This window comes from Meleagris gallopavo, chromosome 20 (genome assembly GCF_000146605.3).
Source record: "Meleagris gallopavo isolate NT-WF06-2002-E0010 breed Aviagen turkey brand Nicholas breeding stock chromosome 20, Turkey_5.1, whole genome shotgun sequence".
NCBI classification, from domain to species: domain Eukaryota; kingdom Metazoa; phylum Chordata; class Aves; order Galliformes; family Phasianidae; genus Meleagris; species Meleagris gallopavo.
The window spans coordinates 8,911,103-8,934,273 of NC_015030.2; the positions used below are offsets into that span (position 1 = coordinate 8,911,103).

The window sequence follows — 23,171 nt, forward strand, 5'->3', positions numbered from 1 at the left end:
CTATCAAACAGGAAACACATTGTCCATACTATTACAAATAGACCAAACCCGACAAACCGAAAACAAACAAAAAAAAAAAAAAAGAAAAAAGAAAAAAGAAAAAATACCCCGCTCCCCTCCCCTGCCCTTACAGGGGGCCGTGCCGCGCCTCGTACTTGGCCAGGACGTTCTTGCACTTGCCCAGCTCTTTCCTCAGGTCGGCCACCTCCTGCCGGAGCGCCGAGTTCTCCTTCTCCAGGAAGGAGGCCCGGATGGCGATCTGGTTCTCCTTCAGCCGGCGCGCGTCCCGCGACCGCTTGGCAGCCATGTTGTTCTTTCTGCGCCTCGCCCAGTACTTGTCGTCCTGCTCAGTGAACACAGGGAGACACAAATGAGCTGTTAGACGTCCCGAGGAGCGGTTGGTGGGCTGTGTTCCCTGTGCAGCCCCACGGGTTTTGCTGTGAGTTTGCCTACTCTGCTCTTGAAGCTTGGGAAGCAAATGGGATCCTGCGCTCCATCAGCAGAGGGGTGGCCAGCAGGGACAGGGAGGTGATTGTCCTCCTCTACTCTGCCCTTGTGAGGCCCCATCTGCAGTGCTGCGTCCAGGTCTGGAGCCCCCAGTACAAGAAAGACGGGGAGCTGTTGGAGAGGGTCCAGAGGAGCCACAAAGGTGATCAGGGGGCTGCAGCACTTCCCTACAAAGACAGGCTGAGGGAGCTGGGCTTGTTCAGCCTGGAGAAAAGAAGGCTGCGGGGTGACCTCATTGCAGCCTTCAGTACCTAAAGGGAGCCTACAGACAGGAGGGGAATCAACTCTATGAAAGGGTAGATAACGGAAGGACAAGGGGAAATGGTTTGAAGTTGAGGGAGGGAAGATTTAGGTTGGATGTCAGGGGGAAGTTCTTTACTGTGAGAGTGGTGAGGTGCTGGAACAGCTGCCCAGAGAGGTTGTAGATACCCAGTCCATCCCTAGAGGAGCTCAAGGCCAGGTTGGATGGGGCCCTGGGCAGCCTGGGCTGGTATTAAATGTGGAGGTTGGTGGCCCTGCATGTGGCAGAGGGGTTGGAGATTCATGATCCTTGATGTCCCTTCCAACCCTGGCCATTCTGTGATTCCGTGATTCTGTGATACGCTGATTCAATGTTCCACTGAGCCCTGCCAAGGCCGGGCACTGCAGGGACAGAAGTTACAGACCTGCAGGCACAGCCCTGTGAGCACAGAGGTCTGCTGGTATTTCTGCCAAAATGTTTGCACAAACCCTCTCATGCTACTGAGAATGAATTCCTCCAAGGAAAACCAAAGCGATACTCTGGTCCGACCCATCTCACAGCTGTGCTGACCTACTTAGCACATCCACCTACGTGTGCCATGACTCCCAAGTGGTTGCTCAACAGTACTGATTAATTCCTGCATGGCCCTGCTCCTCTTTGTTACCCAACACCTGGGGCTCTCTTGGAACATCCACATCCTCTGCTGTTTGGCTTTTTTCTCTGTTCAGAGCTTTCACTACAGCACCCCAAAGGGGTCGTGTTTGCACACCAGAACAGGAAGTCACTGGAAGAGGTTTCCTTGGCACAGCTTCACAGCCAACTCAGGAATGGCAAAACAAGGGCGGCTGCTTTGGTACCATCCACAAAGAGATTCATGCAATGGGCTCTAACAGTGAAGAATAAAGCATTTGCCAGAAAAAGGTTCGCTCACCTCCAAAGTTTCACAAGTTAGCACATTCCCAAAGCATTGCCCCAAAAGACTTGGCTCTAGGAGATTTTCTTCGGCTCTAACTTTATACTTAATTTCACCTGATTTCTCCACTCTTCTAAGTAGCATCACTGTTGGCATGAAAGTTAATTAAGCTCAGGAACAACTCACTAAACATAAAGTGGGCAGAATCTCTTAGGAAAAGTGAAATTCAGTCCCCTGAAGAAAGAGTGACACAGCTATTCAGCCCTCAGTCTGCCTGGTTGAGCCATACAGCTCCAACTTCCCTTCCCAGCACCATCCTTCCAGGTTTATACGCTTACATTTTCTTACGACCTGAATGCAGCTCTCCTGTTCTACCAAGCATGGTAGCACAGCCCCATCTCCTGGGTGAGATCTAAGAGCCATCTGTCCCTACCAAGCAGGGAAACACCACCCACTCCTCTGTCTCTCTGCAGGAAACCTGCCAAGACTAATGCAGCTGCTCTGCATCTTATGCTGCTGCTTGCACAAGGCAAAGCAAGAGCAAAATGACAGCTAGAAGCACTGTACAACTACTTTACACTATTTTAGCTGAGCGAGGTGTCCACTAATGATGATTTGGAGCCAGTGTATCTCTAAATTGCTTTTCACCTGCATTGAGACAGGACCCCGCCAAAATCCTCTTAAAAACAAGCATGCAGCAAAAAGCTATGACCCAAATCTTGTTTATAATTTCCCATCTCATTCCACTCCAAAAAAATCAGCTTTAAGCAATTTATTAGTGTGCCACCTAGGCTTCATCCATCTTTATTTTAACAAATTGCTGCGGCAAATCCCTTAATCCAGGCCCAAAAGAGGTAAGGCTGGCATTTCAAAATCACATGCAACCCAGAGACGATTGACTGGTCTAATCTGCTTACCCTCCCTGAGAACTCAACAGCCATTCCACATGCCAGGGCAGAAGCAGCACTTGGGTCAAGCATTCTGAAATGAGTCAAGGGCATCCAATGTGGTTGTCTCGGGGAAATGAGACCCTGTATTTCTAGTTCAGCCTTAGACTGAAAACTTATGTGCTCCACTGCTGTATGCAAGGCAATGAAATTTTCTGCCTCTGTTACGAGGCATTTTTGGCAAAAGCTAACTTTGGCTAGCAAGAATACCTGGGAGATACCACAAAATGACGTACGACACAGAGACAAATTTCCCTCTCCTTACATCCGTGTAGCCATTTCTGTACTGAACTTCTCTACTTAGGTAGACCTCACAGTACACTGCAATGCCAATAGAGCATCAAAAATAGTAAAATTTGCCCGAAAAAATAATCGCATGGTACAGAGAAACCTTTCTGAATGAAAACACAGGACATTACAAAGTGATAGCAACATTATTACCTGAACACCACTGGGACTGTGCTTTCTTTGCTTTTAGCTTGCACAACATTATCCTTAGGGATAAAAATAGCAAACAGCATCAGCTTCTTTCCCTAAATCTATCACTGTAGTTCACACACGTGGCAGCGCAGCCTCTTTGCACACACTGCCAAAGATTCCCTCTTCCAACAGGCTTTCAATCTGTATCTCGGGGAGCAACAGCAGGATGAAACTCTGCATTGACTCCTTCTGATAAAAAGGTCCTCTTGGCAATCACATGCTGGGAATGGGACTTTGAAAATAATGACAATTTTCACAGTTATTTGATAAATTGAATCAGCTAGTCAATTTGTTCAGCTCTCTTCTGAGGAGTTTTTACTCTTCACATCTCAGAAATGGTGACAGACATAAACAAGTGTCCTTCCTCTTTTTAAATACTGTATTATTATTGTATTATATTTTAAATATTATACTAAAATACATTTATTGGCAGAACTATTTTCTTTGACTCTCCTTAAACAGTTTTAGATTCTTTCGCTTAAATTAATAGCATTTAGTGTGGTGTTCCCATTTGTTGTTAAAACACAGAACTAAAGAAACTTCCAAACAAGACAAAACATATTTTATTCTGTCTCCACAGACTACGCTCTGTGAGTGAGGGATTCTTCCTTGAAGACTTTGCAGACTATGCCAGTGAGCCAGACAGGGTGGAGGAAAAGGAAACATGATCAGACTGTTTTGTAAGTGGGAATTATGGGACAAATTAAGCTTGTCTAAGGTCACACAGGAAGTTTCTGGCATACAAAGGAAATTAATATTGATACGAATTTCAACTGTTGATTAACACATAAGGGACATCCTCCCCTCAATCCTCCTCAGAACCACTGACAGTTTTATTCTACAAAAAAGGTCACTTTTAGTTTGGCAGATTTACACTACATCAGCAAACAGATTCATGCGCCTAATGTGTATGTGAGAGAACTACTGCCTTAGGGTCTGTGTATGAACAAACTCGTCACCAGTTCCAATTTACCTTCAGATCATCTGGAATGAAGACTTTGCGAGCTTTCTTAATCATTGGCTGTGGTTTCAGCTCTTCTTCAGAGAATTTGCGCTTACGAGGGTCAAACATCTCCTGGCCAGGAATACTGGAAAGGGCAAGATCTGCAGGGTCAGGTTCGTAGCCAACGGGAACTTGGATGGTTTCTGGATCAATAGGACTTGGTGTGTTTCGGTTTGTTGGCAAGATTTGACCTACAAAAATAAAGGAAAAATTCACCTATATTAGAAGAAACTATGTAAATAATATCACTGAACATGGATTTTAAAGGCTCTGTAAACACCAATAATTCTTTCAGCTTTCACTGTAAGTTTGGTAGCAACTCTGCTCAAATATTAGATTGCCCATCTGTAGGGTGCATATTCCAGACATGCTCATGCCGTTCTTTTCAAAACTGGTTCCTAATTCTGGTTGCTAATCTTACATGCCCATTTAGGATCAATGAACTCAGCAGAGCTGCACTCAAGTGCAGGCAGAGGGCTTACTGCTCCAACCTGTGCCTTACGATCACAGCCTCGGGAACAAATCATAAGTACTGTCATTTAGGTCTGACTTATCCATTACGCTGCAATCTTTCCTCTTATTCTCACACAAAGATTTCTAGAATCTGAGGGTGTATTAGTTGCGATAGGAAAAAAATCTCATCAAAGTGTACTGTCAAGCTGTGCTACAGCTCTCTGCTAAGGAGGTGCTAACTCTTTTCTCAGAAATCTTACTGGCAACGTTTTAAAGACGGTGAAGGAAACTGGCAACATAGCAGGCTACAATAATACTCTGCAAAAATGGAAGAACTCTTATTTACACTATTTATTGCTTTTTTAATGGTATATAAGAACTATTTAAAAGGAGCCTACTGCAAGAAAAGAACTATTATCACATCTACTTTTTTTAACCTTCAGTATAGCCTTCAAGACTCCAGTGTGACAACCCCAGTACAGGCAGCATTCCCACTACAACTCCAATTTAAAATCTCAACCAAAGGTTCCAAAAATAGGATCCTAAGGTCAGCTGCCTTTCCCCATGGGCAGAACTTTCAGGAGTTTTCACATGCCTCAGAAGTACCAGCTTCACTGACTTCAGAAGAACTTGTGATTGAAGTAGATATTCCTTTATAATTTTGGCTATTAGTTGATTCACTTTGACTTTAGAGAGATGATAGCTTTCATAATATCCACACAAACATCCTGTGACTGCATAACATTTCCTAATTCGTGCCTGCATCTGTAATATTGACGGCGTAAAATGGTAAATATTAAGTGTCATTTCTAATTCCAAATCAAGGTCACTGTTAACAATGCAGTTTTATTTTAATCTAAAAGATTGCAGCAACAATATTGGAACTGCGCAGAAAATGCACCGGGGAATTGCATTGTGCAAACCAAGGCTTTCTAACAGGGAGCCTGTCTTTTGTAATTCCCATTTTAAAATAGCACTGATAAAATCAGCTTCCAGGAAAGGTTAGTAAGGGTCTGGGAGAAGAAAAAAAGAGGATCAAAGTTATTTGATTAATATATATGTCTGTATGAGAGAGCAAGAAGAAAGAATTCATCTGCCCGTGCTGCGCCAACGCAGCGTTTCCTCCCGTGCTTCACAACATGGCTGCTGCCGCCAAGGCCTCGTGCTGAGCGTTGGGCTTCCTGGCAGCCTTCCTCACCGAGCCCAGCAGCACCGTGTGTTCAGGGCCTGGGGCTCGGTCAGCTATGGGATGGTGATGCCTCAGACTCGCTTGGCCTGCCGAGGCCCGGCAGGTGCAGACCAACCCCAGGGTCACAGGCAGCAGGACACGGGCAATGGGACTCCACTTGTGGGCAGCTTTGGCAGGAAGGCTTTTTGGTCAGACCTGGGGACAACATTGGCTAATAGGTGTTTAAGCTAAACTGTCTTCAAAGGCGGTGGTGGGGAAATCCAAACTATTAATTGTTTTAAAGCCAGCCCAGAAGGCTCAGTAAACCAAGACATTTTTGTACCTTGCTTTAAATGGATAGCTAATCTCGTTCCAGATACACAGACAGGCATAAACAGGCTTATTTAAAGGATTAAATGCAGGAAAGCTTCCTTTGATGTTAGCATACTTGTATCAGAGCAGCCAGATATTCTTTAATACAGACCAATATAGAGAAACATGCAGATACAAACCTTGCAACTTCAGTAATGCAGATAAAAATGAAGCAAGCCACTATCTCTGAATACCTCATAATATTTTCAGTGAGCGTGCAGGGTATTTCTAAAAGCCATGCAGATTGTGAAATTTGCCCCAGCTTTCTAATTGCCCTCAACAGAAACACTGGTATTGCAGTATTGCTAAAGTTCTAGGTACAGGTTATCAGCTGACATATTATCATTTATCTACAATATGCCATATGACACAATTACATGAGGTTTGTAAGTGAAATTTTACAAGATCTCACTAAAGAAGGAAAGGGCGTAAGAGCTCTTTTTCAACATGGGACATTGAGGTATTGCATCTTGTCCAGTGAAAAAAGCAACAAACCACTAAAACAAAGAGCATTGCACTTCTAAGTAATCTGGGAGAAGAATGTGTAGTAACCACAATCCTGCCTTCTTACCCACCTGCTCGAACTTTGCTTTGCCCAGTCCAAGCTCCCGTACTAAAGGTCCTTAAGGACCTTCAAGGCAAGGCTCAGTAAAAGTGACTGCTATTCACTAATGCAGAGCCTGAAAAAATTATGTGCACAGCTAAGCATTATTACCTAGGAGCCTGAAGACTATTATGCTGGAAGAGATTCGCAGGCTCCCAACCACCTGCACACCTCTGTCAGTCTGTGTTTGCTCTGGTGTGCTCTGCAGATGATCAGGAACTCCACTGAGCACAACAGAGTTAATAAGAGTGGATGAAACCCCAGGCAGAAAAACCAGTATTTCCTTGTCCAATGTTTTACGTTAGGCAACTCCTGGCACTTTGTATCTTTGTATTTATTCTATCAAGTTTTGCCAATAATGCAAGCCAGGAACCTGTCTTCGTTAGTTTACTGGCTAATGGCCACTGCATCTACGTGGTGCTGGAACTCGTCGTAACCTAAGACGACAGCGTGGGCTGTGCTGGACTTGGCACTGCTGTTACTGCAGAAGTACAGTATGCAGCCTCATGTTACACTGCTTTTCAACCTCCTCTCCCCCTGTATTCATGGCACTTTAGCTGTGCATCCTTCTGCCAAATTTGTTCAGGGTGTTATTTTTATGCACTAAATTCCTTGCAATCAGAGGTAGGTCAAATAAGAACAGCAATCTGAACGTCATGTGCCTAGCAGCCGACTAATCCTCACATCAGCAAGCTTCACAGCTGTCACAACATCCCGAGAGAGGGCCGGTCAGAGGCTGTGATGTGCAAGGATTCAGCCAAGGAGGAAGCCTCAAGTGCCAGCTGCAAGGCCAGGTGAAGGTAAAGCCTCTGCTGCTCAGCATCAGCAGCCAGATGCCTTCGCCGCCAGTCTCTGTATTATTTAAACACTCTGTACTCACAACAGTGGCCACATATTCACGACAGTGAAATGGCTGGGCTGTTTAATGTGCTTAGCTTTGTTATCAATGGGGGCTGATGATTGCCAAGTGTTTTGGAAAGATCTTAGCCCCTCCATTTAAGCTGCTGAAAGGAGAGCTCTTGAGCACTGAGCTCTTTTGGAAATCCAGCTGCAGAACTCCACAGCGGTGGTGGAAGCAAGCTGGGAACAATGGTTAATGGAAACTTCCCCTCATACCACCCCAGTGATGTGTCTCAACCGTGGCCTGGAGAGACCACAACTATGTCAACACTGGCCTTTTGTCTGGAAACCTTCCCGCTCACAGAGCTGCACTCCAGCAGCACTGTCTGCCAGGACAGACGCAGCTCCAGGTGGCTCCCGGCAGAGCAGAGAAGTCAGCAGGTTTTGGCAACCCCAGCAGCTACGGCTGCCCCAGCAGTTTGCCTTCGCTAATGCTCTTGGTGTTGCTCTGGCTCATATTAGCAATAGCAGAAAATTTTCCAGAAGGAAGGATTTGAAAGAAAGTTGGCTGTTCTAACCCTTTCAGTCCTTCTCCTCCCAGCAGAGACTGCCAGCGAGGAAGCTGAACGTAATGGTAATATTTTCAGTGCAGTTCCTTGTTCAAAGAGAAATGGACCGAAGCCATTCACTCATGTCATTTAGGTCACTGAGCAGCTGGTAAGAAAAGAGCAGCTTTTAATTGCTTGCAATAATTAAAATACACAATTCAAAAGTACAGTAGCTTTTTTATATACCTTCATTTACAACAGTACTTTTGTATACCTATAAAACCAAAACATGGAGGTGTTGTGGGGAGTTTGGTCATGGAATCCTGACTTGTAATTTCCCCCTCTTCAAACATCCTGCCTCCAGCTGTGCCTAGGAGAGCTAAGATGGAAATAACCTCTTCAACTGTACCACTACTTGACAGACTTATTACTCGTATTGCAGGAGATCCCTGATGAATTATGTAGAACTCAGTTTTGAATCATTCAAGCCTCACAGAAATGTGCCTGATTTTCAGAAAATCTCCCTTCTCACAGTCCTTCCACACTTCTTATCAGTTCTGCAGCTGGCTGGAAAACAGCAGCTGGGAAGAGGAAAGAAAGGGAAGATGTTCTAAGAAAAATATTTTCCCCTATTTTTTACACATACAATGGTGGAAGGAGAAAAAAAAGAGGAGTTTCTCATTCAATTTATGAACAGCCCAAAGAGAAAAATAGGTGTTTGCTAATCACTTTTCTTTATATAAACTAAAGGCACCTTGGGTATGTCAGTGTTATGATGTAGTGTGGAAGTGCACTGACACATAATCCTCACCCAGAGCTGCTCCGGAGAACCCCACTGCTCTGTTGGTACCATTTCCCTTTTATCCTGCTGGAGGCTGGCCAGCTTTTTGGGATACTTCTCTCACTCCAAATCACAGACTGCCCCAGACTGATCTGCTGTCTATTTCTGCATTAACTCTTTCTGCCTCCAGGCAAAGTCACTCAATGCACAGCACAAGGCAGAGCTCAGGAAGGAAGACAGGCAAAAGAACCAACCAGAGAGCAAAGTAAGGATAGTATCTGGAGGCTAACATTTATCCACAGGTCACAGAGTTCCTCAGTTACAACATCATAAGCTACATTTTATTTTCCTATCATCTGATTTCAGTGACTTTCTACCCCTGAAACATCTGCATGGCTATTAAGACCATAATTGCACTAACAGGTAGAGAAGAAGGCCACTCTGCCTAGGGTGAAGGATGCAGCTCACTCTTGGGTACATTTATGTAAGCAATTCCTATAGGAGCTTTATTTTCTTCCAAAGCAACAGACAAGTGTATTTCGACCACTGCTCCAAGCCAGCACAGATATTCTTCTGTTTCTTTTCCTCCACAGCCTAGATTCTGCAGAACATGGAACAACTGCAAACCTTTCCTGCAGAAAAAAATCATCATAATCCAATGCAACAACACACGCACTGCTCCTAACCCACGCTAAGAGTTAAGAAGTGTTTTTAAAACGTGTACTTTTCAAAAATACCAGCACTGTTTGTGAATCTTGAGCATTTAATTATGAAGGAATTGTCATTTCCCCTCAGCACTGCGTGCCTCCCGCTCTGGGCCTCTGCAGTATTATTACAGGCAGGACTGGTAGTCTTACTAAGACTGCCTGACACTTCCCATTAGAGGATGCTGTCTTCAGTTTCTCGGGCCTTTGCCAGATTTGAGCCATTCTGTTTGGATTTGAATGTGCCAATTTATGTTTCTGCCAGAATGGTTCCACAGCTTCCTGAAAAAGTTTCAGCAAAAATACTTTGTTTTGAACCTGTTACAAATTTCTGGCCAACTTTTCCCTGCCCAGTGCTAGTGCTCTGTCCTGGAAGAGAGGAAGGGAGCAGGAGAGCTCTGTGCTCACAGCCCCAGCTCCGTGCAACTCTGCCTCGTGCTCAGTGCCAGTGCAGGGGTGCTGCAAACTGCAGTGCTGCTCAATGCCAGCCTGCACGCCAGATGGGGGCACATGAGAAAATCAGGTTGTCTTTTCCATGTGCTCTCTGTTCATGCCACTGACTTCTACTGAACTGTATGGCAAGGAAAGTAACAAAACCCAGTTTCTCCAGACATAATCGTTCTCTTTGCTGCCAGACTTCTCCTTCTTAGTTCCTCGTGTCCTCTCACATCTGCAGCAAATGAGGTCAAGATCCAAGATCCTACAGGCAACCGCTTCCTTCCTGATACAGCTCTGATTCAACCCAGAGCTGGTCTGACCTCTGCATTCAAAAGGGAAAGGATAAAAAGAGGAGGATATAATGTAATTAAAGCCTGTGTCTCAGAGCAGAGAAAGGATGGGGGCTGCACTATCTGGAGCTGCCCATGTGGCCTTTGTTTCAGTGTCTGCAGGCTTTTGAGGGCTTCAGTTTGCAACTCCTGCACGCGGTTAGCACCGTGTGCATGCAATACACTATGCCTCCTGTGACCTTCAAAAGGGATAAATAAGTAACTGAGGCATCACCAGGTGAAATTTTCCACAATGCCCACTGGACTTACGACTCTGCTATTCTCTAAGACTGACACTCTTTAACCTGTGTGAAGACAGCACTTTGTTCTGTGAGGCCCCATTGCTGACAGCTCCCAGGAAATCAGACTTTTATTCCTTCCCAAACCTGCCCCTACAGCCAGACTGCAGGATGCCAAAAGCCATTGTTTCCATTCTCAACAACTCCCTTGCACAGCTGCTTTACACAGAAAATAAGGGATTTACCTTGATCTTGGAACAATGCACAGGGATTCCCATTTCAAATCCTTGAAAAGCCTCTAAGATGACTTTCTGCTTTTTTGTAGGGCTCTACTTTTCCTACACAGACAGGCCAAGATGGCATTTAGTGGGGACAGCTGGAAGAGAAACTGCATGAAAGCACGCTCATACAGGTATTTCATTTTGGCTTAGAAGCATATTTCACTTCTGCTGTTCTCAGGTATGTTGGAGCTTCACGACATCCTTTGGCACATTATTCACATACAGCAAGGTTCCTGAGAAAGTACAATTTGTTTCTGAAAGAGAACCTTCCAGAAAAGCATCAGAACTGTCAACCTGTTCTGAAGGAGACAGCAGTCCGATTTTCCCTCCTTAGACCCAGCTTTAATAAATCAGTCCACCAACAGTAGACTTCAACTGAGTCCTGCTTTAGGCATCAGCCTCATACAGCGTCCATAAATTCCCCTTAAGTAGAATACCACCTTCAGAACGACAAGTTCTGCATTCATGTCACTGCCAACGTCTTCTGCAAATCTCCAGAGCAAGTTCTTCTCATATTGCCCTATCTATTTGGCTAATGAACATCCAGGACAGCACGCTCCAGTCAGTAAACAGGTCTTGCAAAGCCACCATGTAATCCCGGCAGCATATGCCACTCATGAGTCATGTATCTGTTACCCAGTTCTAGTACCCAAGCCGATCTTGCTTGGGCGTGTTATCAAAACACAGCTGAATGAGATTTGCAGTGGCATGGAGAAGCCACGTGAACCAGGTACATTTCCTCCCATCAGTAGGCAATGCCAGACCTGAGAGACAGACAACAGATGCTATCAGCCCCTGGCTGAATGTATCCCTTACAAAAAAGGGGTCACCGGGCAGAGTTACAGCAACTTGCAAATCTCACCTTCTCTTTTGACCTGTTCTGTACACAATACAAATGTGCTCTAGCTGTTCATTGGCTTTTGATTTTATTTACATTTCTCGTTCACTAAAACAAAGTAAGCTCTTTAGGTGGCAAAACTAAATTAAAGCTTTACAGAGAGCGATCTTCATAATCAGAATTTAAGAAGCAGAGATGTCAGAATGAGGACAAGTTTTTTTTTCCCTAACCTTCTAAGTAAGACTTAATGCATTTTCTTTTCTCTCCAACTTAATTTTAGGACCCTGTAACAAAGCTGGAAGAAAAGAACAGCAACATTTCAAAATTTCAAAACAGCAAAAACCAGTATTTGGTTTGCACAAGAGCCTAGTTTGCTTTTACATACTAACATCATTCTCACTAAGCACAGACAAAGAAAGCAAAGGTGGTGTGGATGTCCCCTTCTTGGGTACCAGAACAGGATGACAGAGACCTGACTTCCATTATGAAGTATATGAATGCATCAGTCATCATGTAGTCTGAAAATGGGTCAGAGGAGGAAGGGAACGCAACCGAGGCTTAGGGAAAATTCCAGGAGAACAGACTGTTGCACACAGACGTTACTGGGGAGGCTGTATTTCTTCGTAGCTGCTGCACAGTATACATTTTTGTAGCACATCAAATACCCAATTCAATTTTGATCCAACTCACAAGTAATTAGGATTTTACTTCTTGCAATCACACACAGCCAAGCACTCATAAAAATATCAAGTTGTTTGAATGTAAACTTGAAGACAACACGAATTGGCAAATCACTTAACAGTTCACATTTCATGGGAGCTTTACAAATGTGTCGGCATTTTTTAAATATATGTAAGCAAACTGGATTCTGTTTTCTGAAAATTTTCATTAAGAGAACTGCAAGCCAATGGTAACCTTAATTACAATACACTTATTTTCAATACAGTATTTTTCTTGCAGCAGCCATAGCTGCAAATTACAGAATTAGTTGCCAATCCAGACACACCGAACAACTTTCAAACAATGTCTTGGCACTGAAGCATTTCTTTAACAGAGATAATTCTACCCCCTTCAAATATAGTAAATTCTGTACGATTCTCTGCCTGCTAGCAAACAAAGCCCTCTGTGTGCTGTGCTGGGCACTTGGCAACAGCCAAATGAGCAGCTCTGTGCCGCACTGATCAAAAGAAGATGTGTTCTGCTCCCACCAGCATGGTGTCACTGCTGTGCAACACTGTTATTTCAGGATTATATGAGAGGGAGGGAAGGGACAACATACTCATCTGTGGCACCTTCAGTCTTGACAATTCTTACAGTTTGCAGTAAGAGTAACACTGCTTTCCTGTTAGCTGACTCCCACAGCTGGATGATCCCGCACCCTTTTAACATGGTGGTTGCATTCTCTACCTGGAATAGCTGCAGTACAGCATAGGCCTTATAGAACTTTGTTGTCCAAACCTTCCCAGGGGATTTTTGGAGGGGCCTCAATCCCACACGTTCTGCTCCTCTGTTCACAGTGGGTCATGCAGATGCAAAGCTGCTGCGGGCTCCACCACACAGCCCTGCTGAATCTGGGATCGGCCATGCAGAAGGTACATCTGTGCCCAAGTGAAAAGAGAAACACTGGAGAGTTGGAAGGCAGTGCAAGCTGAGGGCAGCAGCGATTCACAGGCTTGGAAAATTATGTGGGCTTTACCTTTTACACTCCTGTTAACTCTGATTTTCATGAAGTGGGTGGTGTTGCTACAGCAACTGTCATATCACATCATTTCTACTGACTCTGTCAGGGAGATCATCTTATTTTATCTTAAATTCAGATATGCAGTTCTTCTTCTATTCTACAGCCTTCTCTATTTTGGATATAAAAAACTACAGAAAACAGAGTTGCGCCATATAAATAATACTTCTAAAATGCAGCAAAGCCTGTAAGGTTTTTATTTGTTCTCTCTTTACGTACCCAGAAGGGAAAAAGAAACCAGCACTGATGAGATCTATGGTGCTCCAGAGGCTTGGAAATAATTCAAGAGCAGGTCTCACAATTAAGGTGCTTCGTGCCTCCTTTAACACATTCTTCCTGCAGAAGCAAACTGCATCCTTGTGCACTACACCAGAAGTAACTAGTCCACTCACAGGTGGAAACACCTTGCCTCCTCATACCCAGGCCCATTTACGTATGTACATTCCACACCACTCACACCCAGCACTTCCCATCCACCGCACACAGTATGTGGTTCACCCTGCATACATCAGCTGCTTAACCTGTGGCCTGGCAGAGGTGCCTATGGAAGCAGAGGCCTTATTTTCACCCAATTCAAAATGTGCTGGGCATGAGGTGGCACCCTGCCTTGCAGCTCCCCAGCTCAGTAACACCAGAACTTTGTCCAGCCTCACCTGCCTCCACTTCAGTGCCTGGATGAGGTCTCTGGGTACTCAATGCAGTGGGCAGGAGCAGTGCTCTGTGACCATGGGTAAGGCTACGTACACTGTTAAGATATCAAACAGTCTGCCTGTCTGTCAGTCACTCCACAAGCTGCATTTCAGCAGCCTGGTACTTGCAACTCAATTTCCTAACAGAGATGAGTTCTGTGTGATTGGGCTGTGCACGCCTGTGGAGCCTCCTCCCAGCTTTTTCAACTGCTGGGCAATTTCAAACAAATTTGGCAGAGATGTATTATTCTCAGACATGTATTACTAACAAGCTTGGTGAAAACAATGTGAATCAGAGAAATCTGATTTCCTGGAAGAAGGGCTCAATCTGTGTCAGAGAACCCCCAGCGATTTTGCTGCTTGTGAAGCCAATTCATCAGATGGACAATAGGAAGGAAGAAGGAATCTTCACCAAATTATTCTTTGTTATAGCAGTCAAGAAAGTCACTTAATCTTTCCATTCCCTACTACAATTAAGAATATTTCTTCACCATATTCCACCCACCCATTTACCATTTCCAGCAATCACAAGCAAAATTACTTGTTTGACAACTGCACTGTTACTTGACAATCCCTCTGAACTCATCACAGACACACGTAGCACTGACAGCCATTAAAACTGTCGGGTGCACAACCCATCTTAACGAGCAGTTTAAGAGAAGGTCAGATGTGGACAACCAAGCTGTCTGATATCACCTGAGCACGTATTTAAAATCTCTCTAGAAGGAGATTCTTTGTATGTCATGTTATCTCTACCATTTATTATGTAAGCAAGCAATTTAAGTCTTCCAATCAAGACACAGCGGGAGAGTTTGGGAACCAACAGATTTGTCCTGGCAGCGATGAACACTCGTTATTGAGTTGGGAACTGGGAGTAAAAGTGAAGATTTCATTACAAGACAAGACAAAAAGCCAGCTGATGAGTGCTAGGTAGGACTCCAGCTAAGAATGGCAGCACTCTGGATTTGTACTCGAAACTGCATGTCTCTGCACACTTGAGGGACATACATTGACACAGCTCCGTCCCTGCAGGATCAGAGACCCCTTTCCTAACCCTCTTCTGGCTCTCCTTGCTATTATTTCAGTGTTACAAACATCCACAACATCTGAAGTCTGGGGAAGAATGGGTTAAACTCTGCAAAGAGGAAAAAAAAAACAAGCAGGAGAAATACCTTTCCTCTTTCTGCTTAACTGGCTAATTGGTTAGCAGGAACCTGCTTGATGAGTTTCAGCAGCTCCTAGAGATCAGGCAAGGCTACTTCTGAGTGGGTTAAAGCTGCTGCTTTATAAACAGCTTTTAGCTGACCAACAAGGCACCCCTGGCTAAGGCTGCTTTTTCACAACTAAGATTTTCAGAAGGCAACGAAGCAGTTTGCACACCGAGGATCCAATCAGGTCCAGTAGGAGCACAGAACTGAGCTATGTTAAGCAAGATATTTTAAGGACATAAAACTATCTTATGGACAGAATTAACAGATGATTTCAAAAATGTTCAGGAAAATGAATAAAGACTAAATAAAATACAGAGAGCAAAAAAAACAAGACTCTAACAAGTAACAGTTCCAGGAGCTAAGAAAATTCTAGAACTAAAGGTTCATATGACAAACTGAAGAGCTTCACTGGATCTGTACACTCCTCTGAGGTTAATACTCAACACCATTTATGTATAATGCAAAGATTCTACTCAAGTAATTAGTGTTTTTGAGTCCAGCTGTCTAAAGAGAAAGTACAAGAGGGTTGATTTTCACACAGGGATTTAAACTGTCCTATATAAGATGTGTAGCTATGCACATAGCATTAAAAAAGAAACAGAGAAACCCTAGTAATATCTTGCTTTAAGTTCAGAACTCCATTAAGTCTTGAATATGCCATCACCAAAGCAGCATCTATAGCAATCAGCGCAAAATACTGGAGAAGATTCGTTTAGCACCTCCGTACTGCCATCTTGACTCCTGTTTATTCATCCTGATGTTTCAATTAACTGAACAGTGACACTGATAAATGGCTATTTACACGAGCTGGGTTCTGACCCCACGAAGAAAGCTCCCCTGCCTGGAGTGCTGCAGGCTGACAGCAGCTGAGCCTCACGTCCCGGCTCCTTCCTGCCAGCTCTTCTCTCTCAGGATGCAGGAGGCCCTATGAGAAGACATCTGTAAATGGATGTTTCATTGAACATTCCATAGAAGAACGCACAGATCTGGGGAAACACATGTAAGTTTTTGCTTGTGTGCATCTGCTCACAGTAACTGCAAAACCAGACTCGCAGGCTGAGTTCTGCCTACACGAAACAAACCAACTAAAAGCCTTCCAAGAGGTGCCCCTTTGTAAAGCTGGAACTGCTCCTCCAACGCTGCTGCTGGTGATGCTGTTTGCACCCCTTTCCTAAGCCTTATGTTTTTGTACCATTTTTTCATTCCAGGGTGCCATCAGAAATACTGGGGTTTTAAACATAGAGCCAACTTTCTAAAACATGCTGTAATTTTGAAAAGCCCATTTTTGTTTCAGAGAAATAAATGAGTTTGCATCACAAAACCTTTATATCCCCCAAACCCAGAGCCTTCCATACGCATTCCATACTGTTAAAAAATCAAATCCAGCTTTATTCTCCTTCCAGAGCCAGGTTGCATGCGAACAGCATCAGAGAAAGGCAAGCTTGGGGTAGAGAAGAGAACTGAAGCATGACATTCAGAGCAGGATACTTGTTCTTCTAAGAGCACATTTCCAAGATCTTCGCTAATCTTTTCACTTTAAAACCACCCTCTTCCCCCAAACCATAGTTTTAAAGATTACAAAGACACTCAAGGACAGACTTTATTATTTTAACAATTAGCTATTTTCAGAGCTCCAGCAAAGCTGCTTCCTTCCATAGCTGGACTTCAATCAAACCCTAGTGAAGCTTTTGATCTTGGAAAGAGTAACAACATAGCTCTGTTATCGGCACACGGGGGGCAAAGAGTAGGACATCCAGAATTTTTCAATAAAAGAAAGTTAATTGCTTTGACTTGTATTTAGCAAAGGTCACAACTACAAGTTTGAGTGCACGTACCTAACGGTGCACACTGAGAAATGGTGCACAGAGCAGCCAAAGTGAGTGCTGGGACTATACTTGTGCATTAAAAAAAACAGAAAAAGAAAAAGGCAGCAAAACAATGCTAGATTACTATCCAAATATACCCCAGTGGATGTCCTGCCAAACAGCAAATATGTGGCTGTAAGCTCCAAAGTGAAATAAAAGCTTGGCCAGGAGCCCAGAGCTTCACTGTATTTTGCTCAGCTAGCCATAGTCTGGCAGAACAGAGTGAACACATTCTCAGCCACGTGACGAAGAAGCCAGTCAGGCCAAGCTGATTTCCTTGTGTTGGGTAAATGTGATCTTCAGACTGTACACACCAGCAGCTTTGGGAAAACGTGAGAAAGTGGGAAACAACAAGCCATGGGCTATAAACTGAAGGGCAGCAGAAGAATCACTCATGGATTTTGCTTCAACACGTGTTGGCAGAGCTGTCCTTGATGCAGGTGTTACCTGGGCTCCTGGGGCACAGCACATCCTGCAGGGATGCTGAGCACTGTGCATGCACACAGGCTGCACAGGAGATAAATATCACCAACTTCTTGGGCATGTAGCCCTTGAAAGGAGCTGACTGTGAAGGAAACAGTAAATTCTTCATGATAAAGGATTATGAGAGCTTCTCGTGAAAGCTCACAAGAGTGAAATGCTGAATAACTTCAAATCCCATATTCAGGAGAGTCAGGCCCAGTAAAGGAAAGGTGTGCATGTGATGGTAGGACATAACCCAAAGGCTCAGATTTTGCTGACAGTACTTAAACAGCTACCAGGGAATAGCACTGACCATAGAGGAACATTTACGAAATAGAGATAAAATTTGGCCAAGGGAATCAAACCCCAAACCATACAGGGTATAATGGGCTAAGAGCTGTCCCAGTGATAAGCTGGTGTATTTTGATAGTAGTGATAATTATGTTTTCAAATAACTGACTCTGGAAGAGATCAACAGCATCCCTGGCCAGCATCGAGGGTGCACGTGACACTTGAGAGCACGTAGCGTGTGGAAGCAGAAAGAAAAGCCTCCAAACACAAGATCTCAGAAGTACATCCCTGCTGCAGATAACAGCAACTTAGATGAAGCACTCATGAGGGTACATAAGAAAAGTGAGATTTGTTTACTTTCTAACAGAAATAAACTGATAACCTAGACACGTGCAGCAGCTGCTGAAATCAGAGACTCACACGAGTTGACAATTATACCTCCAGCTCCTTCCCTCTACTTGGCTAACGATTTCTTTTCACATGTTCAAAACAGCTTCGCTTCTAAAGACTACCAGGACGTTCAACAGTGACTTTAACCATGTTGAAGCAGATAAGAGAGTTTGGAAAAGCGTTGCCTAAATCTGGCACTAAGTCCAGTCCCATGGAGATCAGCCGCTCTGCAGCAGCCATGTGATTTTGGATGATGGATGTCAGGTCTCAGGGTTTGAACACTGGCCTCTGATTTTCTCACTGCTGAAGCACCAGCTAAGCCAAGGTGTTTTACAGACACCCAAACCACAGCTGTCCAACGCCTGTAACTTACTGCAGGCCTGTGATTCAACCTTCTGAAAAGGTGGGTATGTGGGTTAACTTGAAACATGTTACACTCATTGCTAATTCCCCCAGTTAAGGATACAGCTAAGTCATGCAGGTGTTCAGGTCAATCTTGTGCTCCGGTTTGCTCAATTTGTACCACTATTAACAAATGACTCAACCCCCATAAGGAACAGCCTAATGCCACTTCAGGAAAACCTGCATCAGCACACGCCATTTTTTCCCCTACGTGAATTAGAGAAAGGAAATGTAACAGTGCAGTTAAGTGACATGGCAAAAAACTTTGGGCTCTGACTTCAATCCATATTTTATATTTATGCTCTTCTCTCCAAAGAAAAGAGACTTGACTACAGGGGGGAATTAATCTCTCCTTTTTCACTGCACTCATGCTGACACAAAGGGCAGGCCCTTATGCAGTGGGTGCCACCCACCAGCCTCTATGACCTGCAGCCCTGAGGAAAGCTGGAAATGGAGGAATAGGAATGAAACAAAGGTATCCTAAGGTATCCTCAGCTTCACCCCACAAAGTCCAGTCCTTCCCAGTCTCCAAAGCGATGCTCACCAGCTGACTGGGCTCCAATTCTGATCACCCATCCTTAGCTATCTGCTCACTGTCTGAGCTGGAAGCCATCCATCACCCCACCCCTCAACCTGTGGTAAACAAAGGGAACTGGGCTCCTCCGTGGGGATAGCTCAGCACAGAAAATGGATACAGCAAATTAAATTATCTCACAAAGTAAGGAAGACAAGAAAATAATTGAGCAAATACTTACAGCTGTGAAAATTTTACTTAATGCATCCAAAACAATGAACTTCAAGCAGCAGGAAGCTCAGTGCTTGCAGTTATTTCAGATCTGTGTCTGAATTTTCACTCATCCAAAGCTAAGCTCGAGGCAACGTCTCTGACTTACACTACTGAGATACGCTACCATTTCTTTTTGTTTTAAGCTTTAACTTAATCTGAAGAAAGCAAGATGCAACTATTTAGTGTCTTTTTCGTGCAGCTTTAAAAAAGAATTATTTTAAAAGTCACTTCATACAGCATGTACCACTTTGTGATGCCAGTGCCAGACAAAATGGAGTTTCAGGACTTAGATAAGTATTACCACGCCAAAAAGGGACTGAAACATCCCGATGCTGGGCTGGAAGCAAAGAGCTGAACTCTGTTCTAACAGATGTCTGAATGTCCCAGCAAGTGTGTGCACTCAGGGTAGAGGGAACGGGGTGCTAAGGGAGCAGGAGAGTCCACCCAGCAGTGCTGTATTATACTGCAAGCATGTTGTGTCATTACAGCTTTACCCCGACACACCCATATTTACAGCACACAATGTACTGTACAATTCACAATGCCAAGAAACTCAACATATCTAATCTGGCAGAAAAACAAAGTCATATCAGGTTAATCCAATTCTTACATTGCACAACTTTGAAAAGCCAATAGGAAAACAAGTCTTCCCCTCGCTCCCGCTCCCCCTTTCCTCCTTGAGCACACATACCCTGCCATGACCTACTTTTCTCTTGATCCCTGAACATCTTTAGCCCATTCTCACCATCCCATGTTTCTCACTCACTCCTAACCCACCTCTGCCTCCGACTCTGCTGGAAAGTTACACTGATAAGCACAAGCCATAGAAGGGAGCTTTGTGCAGAAACACGCTGCAGAGAATGAATGGCAAGGCACATAGACAGGGTCACTTGGACATCTGCCCACGTGCGATACTGCAATAACTGCAACAAGATAACAGGCCTCAAATTTAAACCTGTCTGACTGCGAGGGAGCTTCAAGTTGGGCAGCGGAGCTGGGGTGCATAGGATACAGCAAGGTCGCACAAAAGTTCAGGTTTTAGCTAAAGTTGTTCAACTTTAGAGAGGATCAAGATCATTCCGTTACCTGAGTTTAGTGCCGTCAGGGTTCTGCCTACAAACCCAATAGCTGGTTTTCTAATTTCTGTTGTTAAATGAAACCTTAGTGTCATGTAACGGCAAGACTCAAGGAGATGAGGATTTTCAAGGAAGAATAATGGTGGAAAGACGTTTGGGACAACTGCACCCCTTCCCAGTAAATAAAACCCAGCTTCTTGCAGATTGGTTTCTCAAAGTGAATCAACACCTCATGGTATCCGTAAGGGTGTCAGCTCTCACAGAAGCATTTCAAGCACATCAAGCATTTTAAAGGTCTTATGTAAATTCTCTGATATAGAAAATGCACATTTACATCCCCACAGCTCCCCTGCACACTAACATATTCCTATCCTATCCAGCCATCTACTTTCAAGAAATTTCAGCAATGTAATTATTCCTTCCAAATTCCCACTCTCTTGCCACATTTGGTTAAAAACAGACAATTACTCAAGAACTATGACCAAGAACATGCAAAAGGCCACACACACCTAGGATGAATGGATAAGGTTCACTTTCACAGCAAATCAGGCAAAAATAAGAAACCCCATCCATCTATGGCTGTAACCAACAGAGCTGCAAGATTTACGTACATAAAACGACCGACTGTCCCACACTGTGATGAGACCACAGCTGCAGGGATTGCAGACGTCAGTAACATCTGTATCTCCACTATGCAGCACAAAAGGGAACAGTGGTATGTCTGATTGCTGCAGGGTCCTTCAAATTAAGTCAGTTTAACCCTCTCCGTTTTGATGAGGAACAGGATTTACTCTCAAGTGCCTGGTTTCCACTTACTAAGCTTTAGAAGCTAAGCACACAGCTGTTTTTGAAACAGACTCCTTGCTGAAGTAAGACTCACTTCCAAATCTTGCACCAGTGAGCTTGTGAAAGTGCCTGAACTGTTTGAAATCACTTCCTTCATTTCAGTGCAGTCCCTCTCATGCAGAGTCTGCTCTATATTCTGCAGCCTTGTGTAAAGCAGGCTTCTACAAGAAGGTTTAGTACTACTGTTTCATTAACTTGTGTTTAAGCTCTGGATGCCCCAGAAAACAGAGCTCTGCAAAAGTATTCTGTGTTTAGAAGTTTCACATTATTGTTCTTTCAGTTTTCCAAAATGCAATCTCCAATTTCTTTCCTTGTCTCCTTAGAATCTCAAGTTATAAGCAGTTACAGTTAGACCACTTTTAATTTGTTCCCCGTTATCACAATCCCTGCATTTAGCAGATCACCTCAAACACAGCACTGTCTGCATACAAGGACTAAGAGAGTGAGGAATCTTGAAAGCATTTCAAAAACAAAACTAAGGTCCAATCATTGCCACCCAAAGTAATGGATCTTGCTATGGATGAAAAGCCCTGTTCATTCGTTTATTACATTCAGGAGTACCAACCAGCTCTGTAATGAATTACTTAATCTTTGACCTATTGTCCACAGCCACGTTCCAGAACAAAGAATTTATAGCAAGCTGAGCTCCCTAAGGCTAATTGGAAGAATGTTTCTAAACCATTCCCCATCCTTCACCAATCTCTGCCAAAAAGTGCACTTTTGCCTTTCTGCTTATACACCTGAATAGCTAACGCTTCACTGCAGATGAGCTACAGCTGTAGGTCTCTCTGCCATCTGCTTGTAGTACCTGCCTGCTAATGCACTGATCTATAGGTACCTGTGCAGTGATAACCCAGATTTGTGCTTCAGTTAACGAGTACCTGAGTTTCTAGGATCCAAATGCAATCCGGATTTTTTTTCTTCCTCCCTGCATGGGTCCACGCACCAGAACACAAGCATGTGTGTCAGAATTCTCTGTGTCTGTTTTAATTAAACAGCAAATAATATGAACAAGAGAATGCTAGCAATAAGATGAAGAGCAAAAGCTGCTTCTCTCAAAGTCAAACATAGAACCCTTAAACCAAAGGATGCCACATCACAGAAGCTAAGGAAGTGAAAGCCTAGGCCAACTTCAGCCCTGGCAAGATTCAATTCAACCAGAGAACAGAACGTAGAAGTGTAGCCATACAACACCTTCACGTAAGTCAGAAAATGTGAGAAGTTGAACAGAAACTCGTATTCATATCAAACGTGATGGATGGCACCTCAGCTGCACGGCTCCAGCCCAAGCAGGAAAAAACCACAGTGAAACACTGCAGCACCCACATTACGTCTGCAGCTCCCAGGACCAAGTTCAGCTTTCCAACAGAAAGCTTCTTCAATGCTATTTGCTGGCTTCTTCAACACTGCCAGCTCATGAAAAAAAAAAAAAGAAAAAAAAAAGAAAGCCATAAAAGCTGCAGAATCTGTTTATCATGTATTCATTTTGCCACTGATGTGCATTCCAACGTTTGTTTTCCGTACTTAATCCTCACGTATAGCTTGGTCCACTAATTACTGTAGGATTTGAGGTTTAAGTAAATGTTTATTTTCCCCCCCACCATCTACTTCACATGGAGTAGATCAAACCACAGCTTCTTCCTTAACATAACTTAGTTGAAATACACTTCCCTGACTCTCAACATCTTTTGAGGAATTCAGACAAAGTATTGCAATATTTTATGAAAG

At 43.9% G+C, this 23,171-nt stretch overlaps 1 protein-coding gene across 1 annotated transcript in view; it reads right to left on the reverse strand.

The window, feature by feature from the left end:
• Positions 1-71: 71 nt before the first annotated feature.
• HLF (HLF transcription factor, PAR bZIP family member) overlaps positions 72-23,171 on the reverse strand; it is a 29,100-nt gene continuing 6,000 nt past the window's right edge. The window contains exons 2-3 of the mRNA XM_019621777.2: positions 4,062-4,282; positions 72-343 (exon numbers count right to left, since the gene is read on the reverse strand). Of these exons, the coding sequence (XP_019477322.1) occupies positions 128-343; positions 4,062-4,282 (437 nt within the window). The 3' untranslated portion in view covers positions 72-127. The remainder of the gene's footprint in view (positions 344-4,061; positions 4,283-23,171) is intronic.